At 30.1% G+C, this 8808-nt stretch overlaps 1 protein-coding gene across 4 annotated transcripts; it reads right to left on the reverse strand.

Annotated features, from left to right (window-relative positions):
- Positions 1–1322: 1322 nt before the first annotated feature.
- On the reverse strand, positions 1323–2991 carry LOC106316571. 4 transcript variants are annotated; one of them, XM_013754461.1, is made up of 5 exons: positions 2875–2991; positions 2686–2783; positions 2495–2607; positions 2032–2115; positions 1323–1921 (listed from the first exon to the last, which is right to left on the reverse strand). In XM_013754461.1, exons 2-5 carry the CDS (start codon positions 2732–2734, stop codon positions 1820–1822), a joined length of 348 nt encoding a protein of 115 aa, XP_013609915.1. In that variant the 5' UTR covers positions 2735–2783; positions 2875–2991; the 3' UTR covers positions 1323–1819. The 4 variants fall into 4 exon arrangements, 2 of the variants coding, with proteins under 2 accessions (XP_013609915.1, XP_013609914.1); XR_001264877.1 differs by having other exon boundaries at positions 1323–1931; positions 2032–2407; positions 2686–2991; XM_013754460.1 differs by having other exon boundaries at positions 2686–2991.
- Positions 2992–8808: the final 5817 nt, after the last annotated feature.

Consider the following 8808-nt stretch of genomic DNA (forward strand, 5'->3'; position numbering starts at 1 on the left):
AGATTTAAAGACATAAAATAACCAAATATATATAGAACTAGAGGTTGGCTCGCCCTACGGGCGAGATTAATTACTTTACATTTATATATTTGTAAAATTTGGTGCAACTTGATTTGTAAAAGATCATGGTCTTCATTTGTCACCAGCTTGTTCCATTAAACTGTTTTATTTATTTGGGAGTTCTGTGTGATGTAATGAACGTGATATATAGAATTTATTTTGCAAGTTTATTTAGCTTTTGATGCTAGTTGGAGAACAAAAGATTTATGATATTTATTTTGGTGTGTTTTTTTGTACATAGTCTTTGTGGAGATGTATTGCTATATTTTCAGTTCGTAAGTGATGAATGAGATTTTCTCAACAAAAAAAAAAGTGATGAAGGAGTTGTTGAAAGCACTTAAGTAAATATGTGGAACCTATGAAAATTTATGTTGGTTGCTTGATCGTTAAATTTGAAAATGTTGCCTATATGTGCATTGAAGTGATGGTTTAGTTGTAGAAGAAACCAACATGTTCCGTGGGTTTGGTGTAAAGTTTGAACTCATATTACCTTTATTCTATAGTTGATTCTTCTTTTCTTCTATTTTCCTTCTACATAACATTAAAACATCAAACTTATTTTAGGTTGTAATGGAAAAATTGCATAATCCTTTCTATGTATTGTTCCTCTACATTGTCAACACTTGTCACCGTTAACCAGTTTTCATTACATTGTAGTACATACTTCTTGTTTTTTTTGTAACACTTTTTTTTTGTAACACAGTACATACTTCTTGTTTAAAGTGGGTCTTTTGCGAAGAATGTGAATTAGGTTTATGTAGAAGGTGGTTTCAGTGGCAGCTTCAGTTTCGCTGTCGGTTACTTTCAACAGAGCTCCAGCGGTTGGGCTTTGGAAATTCCTTGCATGTCTCATCTCAGTATGTACTATTGATTATATAGTGGAACAAATAATGAATTTTTTTTTGTGAATATGTTAAATAATGAAAGTTGTTATAGAAAAAAAAATGTGAATGTTAATGTTATTTTGATTTGAAAATGAACTAAATCATTAAAATCTGTTAATATTATTTCGTTTATTATCTTACCTGTTTTTAGGGTGATTGAATTCTAGTTTTTCATAAAGATACATTATGAATGTTAGGAAGAAAGAAATCGTAAATTTTGTTTATGTTCTTTTTTGCATAAACACGATAATAAATTATTGACTTGCTTTTTTTCCTTGTTAATGATGATGCTTGGTGGTCTATCCATTGTATAAACTTATAGCAATTTTTAAACAATATATATTGAAAGAACAAAATTATTTCGTTAAAATAACGCTATTTCATTTATATACAAAAATGAATCCTCATGAACTTCATGAGGGAACTACAGGGAGCACAAAAATGGAGCACGTAGAAACTTAAAGTTATATACAAAAGCAAGAAAAAACTTAACCAAGAACACTAAAGGGAACATCATCATCTTTTTATTCAACCATCCTATAAGACCCTCAAGCTCTAAAAGGCTTCTGCAGTCAAACTACAACACCATTGCTTCTCCACCGGAGGAGCCGTCGTCACCATTTCATCAGCCGACAAGAAACAAACAACAACCCCCGATACGTTATCAAATGTATTTAGCCTTGAAGCCTCTAAAGCAAGCTCTGTCACTTCTTCTTGACTTGTCAAAACGTCCCAAATCCCGTCACATCTCATTATCAAAAACTCGTCTTCCTCTGTTAACGTATATGTTTGATCTCTGGCTATGCTATGAGTGTAGATCGTGACCCTCGTGATGTCCTAATCGCCTAGAGCTTGTGTGACTTATAGAATGCCATTTAGGTAACCGTCATTGACGAAGCTTCCACTCTTCTTCTTTCCGGTAAGTAGATTGATCTGTCGTCTTGAGACATGTCTATTGCTTCACCTTCTGCAATCCCCTGCATTTGTCTCAAGAAACAGAGAACAACAATCATGAGCAAACAAACCTACACTTAAAATCAAATCTTAGTGACTATGAGATGGGTTTGGTCGAAGCAAGCAAACATACCTTCCAAAAAGGGCAGCAAGAGCCGTGGTACAGGAAAAAGAGCCCGGAAGAAGAACCGATGTAACGCAAAGAACATGGGCAAATCTGGACTATGATCACGTCATCCCATTGATTTCTAAGGTTTTCTTTGGAATAATAAATCGAATATAATATATCTATAGATTGTGTACATTGTTTTCTCTCAGTATTAAGAAGCTAACTTCAACACAACCAAGAGTACTGAAGCTAACTTCAACACAACCAAGAGTAGTAGTTTCTGACTGGTTTCATAAAATCAGAGCACTCTTTTTTCCTTATTGATACTTATTTTGTTGCATTTTCTGGCTTATTTCCCAACCTCCCCAACCGTAAGTGTTTTCCACTATAATTCTTTCCTCTATTCAGAAACCAGATACAATACAAAGACCAATTAAAAGATTAACTTTAGAGAGATTATGATCTCATGAAGAGGAGGATTATTTACTTTATCTTTGGAAAGACAGGTGGTTAGTTGTTGCTGTTCTTCAGTAGTAAGTGTGTCCTTTAGGTACATCGTGCCATCTGCAGCTTCATCGTGCCCGCCTTTCCATGTCAATCCTTGAGTTATGTGCATCCAAAGCGTTACAACTTTAGAAATTTAGTATCAGAAACGAAATAAAGTTTATGTCTACATACCTGTCATGAAGCAGACAGCCTTTGCTAATTTTGATATCCACATCATCATTCTCCTTCTCGAGATATTGGTATTAGACCAGCGACCTTACAAAGTACACCTAGGAGAGTTCATCATTCATATATAGCGTATGAGATAGGTGAGGAACGCTTGGAAGCTGGACGGATGAATTTATTGCTATGAATGAATACCATCAACCACATCAAATCTTTAATCGCAGAGGAGTGGATGATTGAAGTAATTTCGACGGTTTCAGAAAGGCGGAGGTAGCTAGGAGAGTTTCGACCATAGAGGAGAGGTCGAAAACGTTTTAGCTTTTAAGCAATGGGCTATTGACCTAATTTAAACGGACAACAATATAAACATTTTTAATGGCAGAATGTGTTAAAAAAGCAGGAGTACACGTGTCATCTTTTTGCCCTTCAGTCCTTGCTGATGTGGACACCTTAAAGAGAGACAAAAGTCTCATTTATTTATATAAATAGATAGATAGATACATACATATTGTAAACAAGATAGAACACACTCACAAGGTTAGAATATAAATTCCCACGTGTTTAGAAGATAGCATAAGCGTAAGAATTAGTTGTTTTCTCTACGATATATGATAGAGTATATGATAGAACAGAGGTAATCATTTTCTATATTTTTCCACAATGAAGTAAAAAAGCTTACAATATATATTGTATGTTACAATTACAAAGCGTTCTAGTTAGAACTGGGGCAAATGTATTTTATATTTAGATAGATCATAGAGAAAATTTTACAATACGAATACACACTTTTATAAAACGTTGAAGATAAGTTAGCAACTCTATTTTATCCTTATAAAAACGTTATAATACACATTCTAACAAATCTAGATCAAAACATTCTAATTGTTTTTGGAATTTAATTATTTATATCAAAACATCCAGAATATTCTCATGATTGTATTGATTTTTTTTATATTTTTCTGAACTCTATATAATTTTTAATAATAATTTTGTTATTATGAGGGTAATTAAGTCAAAAATTGACCAATTAATGTCAAGGTATAAAAAGACAAAAATCATTTCATTATGGTTTATTTTCCCAATTTCCCCTTTATTGTTTCTTTTATTTCATAAAAAGAGTTTTTTTTTTTTAAGTGTCATTTTACATTTTTAATGAAATTTTATACATTAAATCTACATTTTATCCTTTTGAATAACAAATATATTTTTTATATTTTTATTTAAATAATTATTTTAGTTAATCTTACATTAAATAAAGGCAAACTAATATATTTTATAATCTGCGTGAAGTATGTCATTGTGATATTTTTTACGAACGGAGGTAATATTTGTTAAATAATATGCAAACTAGATAATAACCCGCGCACATGCAACCTCAATTGTAAAATGATCAAACATGATTAAGTTTTCTGCTCTCGATTTGTTTACTATTGACTCTCCATAAGTAATTTCATTTTCTACCTCTATAAAATTTTGCTTTCGTTTATGTTTCACTAATATGAGCTGAGTTTTTTTTTTTAACTTCTTCTGTGAATTCAGTGGATTACATAAGTGCCAATTTAAAAATACTGACATATGTAAAAATTAAATTCATTCCAGATACATATCTAAGAATCATTTTTTTGAAGAAAATCACCGTGAAACTCTATTCATAGGTTAGTGTTAAAATTTAATATATCAAGATGTTATAGAATATAAATGCAGACTCGAAATATAAATGTATGTCTAGTATATATTCACCAGTTCGGTCTAAAAATCATATAATTCTAAAACAACAAAACAAATTACTTATTTTACCTTTCTAGTATATGTAAACTATGTATGTACTAAGAACTGTTTGATATATTAAATGATAAACCAGAAAGCTTATAATAAATAGTTTAAATCTTTTATTCTTACAATTATAATAGCTAGATAGGATATTAGGAAGTAATAAATATTAGATGAATTATCAAATCTCTCATTCTTTGAACAAACTGAAAATGATGTGACTAGAATCTTGTCATGATATTTCATTAAAAGCTTTCTAGAAATAAAAATCAAAACAAAATTATTTAACATGAATGAAATAATATATATAGTGCTTACAATATTAAAAATCACTTCGATTTGAAGAAATGTATTTCTGAGATACATTGTCAGGATCAAATAACATATTATAAACCACATATTTAAAAAATAATTTGTATACATAAAAGTATATACATTAGAGTAAGCACGTAAATCAAAACCAATACTTTTTGTTGTTGTAAAAAAAATTAAAAAAAAATCAGTTTATTTACTTCATATGATATATAATTAAACTTTAGTGCTATTGACATCGATATATAGAGTATATTTTAATATAAATATTTATTATTGACACTTTTTACTCATATGATTTTATTAACATTTTGTATATTTTCTGTAACAAAAATTTAAATTTTTAATCACAAAATTTTTAATGTGCATTTTTTCAATACAAATTTCAAAATTAAAATATTAAGATCTCAATAATTTTCCAATGCAAATTTTGAAATTAACATATTTTTATATTTTTATATAGTATATTATATTAATATATATATATATATATAATATGAATATCTATTAATGATACCTTATTTTCATACTATTTATGTTCATTTGTATCTTGCTTGAACAAAACAAAGTTAAACCATTGATCACAAAATTTTCAAGTGAGACTTTTACCATTTTTAATAATTTATAGTCGTTTTAACAAAATTCAAAATATAGCATATAAGAACAAATCGAATTTTTTTTGTTATATGCTTAATGTGATTGTTTACTTTTTTAATAATATAAAATGAAACAAAAAAGAGAGAGGATATAAATTGTTTTATTGGATATTTATTATTAATAATTATTAATTGTCATATATATATATATATATATATGTTAATCATATTAGGTAATTCCGTAGTTTTTTTTAAAGAAAAATTGAGAATATTTTTTTGTACACTACTAATCAATTTGATAATTAGTTTGAAAAAATATAATATATATTTATATGAACCAACTTATTTTTCTAAGGATTTTAAGAATCATTCACGTGGCTACAAAAAATGCTCCATGACTAGTATACAGGGGATGCATTATTCTTTATTTATCTGTTTACTTCGGAAAAAGTAGTTGAATGTGTTGAAAAAGCATATGTTCTGTTTCTCCGGTTTTCAGTTAATAACTTGTATGAAAATGGAAACAGCTACTCAATATCTCAAATCTTGTTATTGATATGTCCAAAAAAATCTCGTTACTAGAGAAAGACCTTCCTTTAGGGTTTGGTCAACTTTCGCAACATGCAAATTTATTCGAATATTATATGTTTATATTTATATATATACGTTGATTGTATTGAACAATTTTGATATTCTCTCTGCTTTAAAAAGATCCATATTTTAAAAAAAGTCAAAAATATAGTTTGTACATTTTGAATGCATTATTCAATAATAAGTTGTAAACTTTTAAAGGATGATTATATTTATTTAAATTTACTAAAAGTTGTTGGAAATAATTAATTACAAAAACAATGCATTAATAATCAAAATTTAATATATTTTAATATGATTAAGTTCTAAAACTTGTTTTTTTTGTAAAATAAGTAGAGTATTAGTTAACTAGATGCAAATGTGATAACGAAGATGCATCTTGCAAAATGATAATGTTTTAAGTACTAATAAGTTTTTCCATTTGCAAACTGGTAAACAAGTGAAATAAGTAGAATGTAAGATACATATCATAAAAATAAAGAATGATAATGTTTTAAGTACTAATAAGTTTTTCCATTTGCATGATGGATAACAACAGTCAAAATGATACCATATCCTTTATCTCCACATTGACTAGGAGTGGGTACTCATCGAATATGGTAATCGAATACTACCATAATTTTTAATATTTATGATTTTTTTCATATTTAAAGATGTTTTATTTTCTGACTTGTTTTACTTCAAAAAAATATAGATATCCGATTTTTGGATACCCAAAAAAATTACATATATTTACGAACATTTCATCCACTTTGTTCCGTACAAGTAAATCTAGAAAAAACGATAAAAAATTTTCTTACAAGAATATATTTTAGATAATATAAAATAAAAAATAAAGGTTAGTGCAACTATATTTTTCAAAACTCTTAAAATTAATTATTTTATTTATAAAACATGAACTTTAGAAAAATTGTAGCTTTAATAGAGATTTTATATTCCTTTCTTACTTTAATAATTTCATAAGTAATTTTATTAATAAAATTAATAAATTATATGTTAAAATAATAATGACATAAAATATATGTTTAAAAATTGATATTTAATTGTAGATATAGAAGTTAGAGCTGAACAGATATTTGACTCTATTTTTTTTAGTATTTGTGATTTGTTTAGTTTTTAACCAGTGTTTTTAAAACCGGACCGGAAGCTGAACCGGAAATATTTTGGGTCACGGTTGATATCTTGTATATTTACATTGTTTTATCCATTTATTCATGTGCATTTTGATCATATAGACTAGGATTTAGCCATGTTTAGGTTGCATTTTGCATACATGAGTCTTTATTAGGTATTGGAGTACCACATGGAGTTCTTGGAGACATTTGGATGCATTTGGAGCTCAAAAAAGGTGATCTGGGTGATCATTGGACGAGCAGAGCAGGGGAGCGACATCACGGAGCGACGCCATGAGGTCGCTCCAAACTACCTCTCAGAGCGACCTCGCTGGAGCGACCCCGAGAAGTCGCTCGCCATTTCATCCCGGTGGAAGCCGAAAACTGATCCGGAGCGATCTATCAGAGCGACCACTCCAGGTCGCTCCCGAAGCCCAGAGCGACTTGGCCAGAGTGACACCCCGAGGTCGCTCGCGTTTCTATCGCGTGACGACAACACAATGGAGCCGGAGCGACCTCTCAGATCGACCCACTGAGGTCGCTCCCAAAGCCCAGAGCGACTTGTCGGAGCGACATGCCGAGGTCGCTCCTCGTCTATTTGTTTGGCCGAATTCATGTTTTCTCAAGGGCTTTTTGGTCATTTCATTATGCACGTTTTTACTTTTCAAAACCTATGTTTTAAGTACCTTTGGTAGCCACCAGGCAGATCATCTGTTGTTCTGAAGAAAAACCACCAAAAACCTTTAGAAAGGGGATCTCTTTGATTCATTGATCACATGTTCTACTGTTGATTTATATTCTATTATCTGTATTTTCTCTAAATGATTAATCTGAAATCCAAATTGGGTTTAAGAGGAATCATGAGGAGTAGTGAGTAATCACCTTTTGAATTCATGGGTTAGAGAGATTAAGGGTGATTAGGTTAGTTCTAGGATGTTTTAGTGTAGATCATTCCTGTTCCTTGCTAGTAGAGTATTCATAATGCATCTTTCGAGTTGGCCACTCAAAAGTTGATCGATAGGCATTTTCCACCCAAAAGGTGTTTGATGAAATGCCTGAGACAACTCTCCTAGGCTTTTAGTATACTTTGCCAAAGACATTTGTTGTTAAAGGTGCTAAAACAGCTAATAGACTTACTAGTAATGATTGCTTTCATATTATTCAACCAAAGACATTTGATGTTCGAGATATGTTAGCAAATGAGCATTTATCAAGACATAGAGGTTCATGGTCGAACCAATTACTAGACCAACCCGGCTATATAACCAGTTTATGGTCGAACCCGGTCCAACCATCGGGTCAGTCCGATTTTAAAAACACTGTTTTTAACTAATATTAGTTTTTAATGTTTGTTTTGCTCCAAAAAATTACGGATATCAGAATTTTCTGATCGAATCAAAATTTTGGATAATAAATTAAACCAAAATTAATAGCTATAATGCCGAGCCCTAACAGTAAGAGGTCATTAGCGATCCCTACAAATGTTAAATTTCAATTTCAAACAATTTCTCCACTCTCAAACAATTTCTCCATTCTTAAGATCAAAGAAAATTGTTTTGAAAGATATGCCAGTCTTTCATACTGATGTTACTGAAAAAATAGACCTAATTTCAGAGTCCAATGTCCATCGCTATAAATATGGATCTTCTACTTAAATTGTTTTTTCTTATGTCGGCATGCAATAGGTGGCATGGGTTTGAGAAAACTGTAGAGACCCTATATCGGAGTTATTAGATAGTGTTTTTTGC

Source organism: Brassica oleracea, chromosome C9, assembly GCF_000695525.1.
Source record: "Brassica oleracea var. oleracea cultivar TO1000 chromosome C9, BOL, whole genome shotgun sequence".
NCBI classification, from domain to species: Eukaryota; Viridiplantae; Streptophyta; class Magnoliopsida; order Brassicales; family Brassicaceae; genus Brassica; species Brassica oleracea.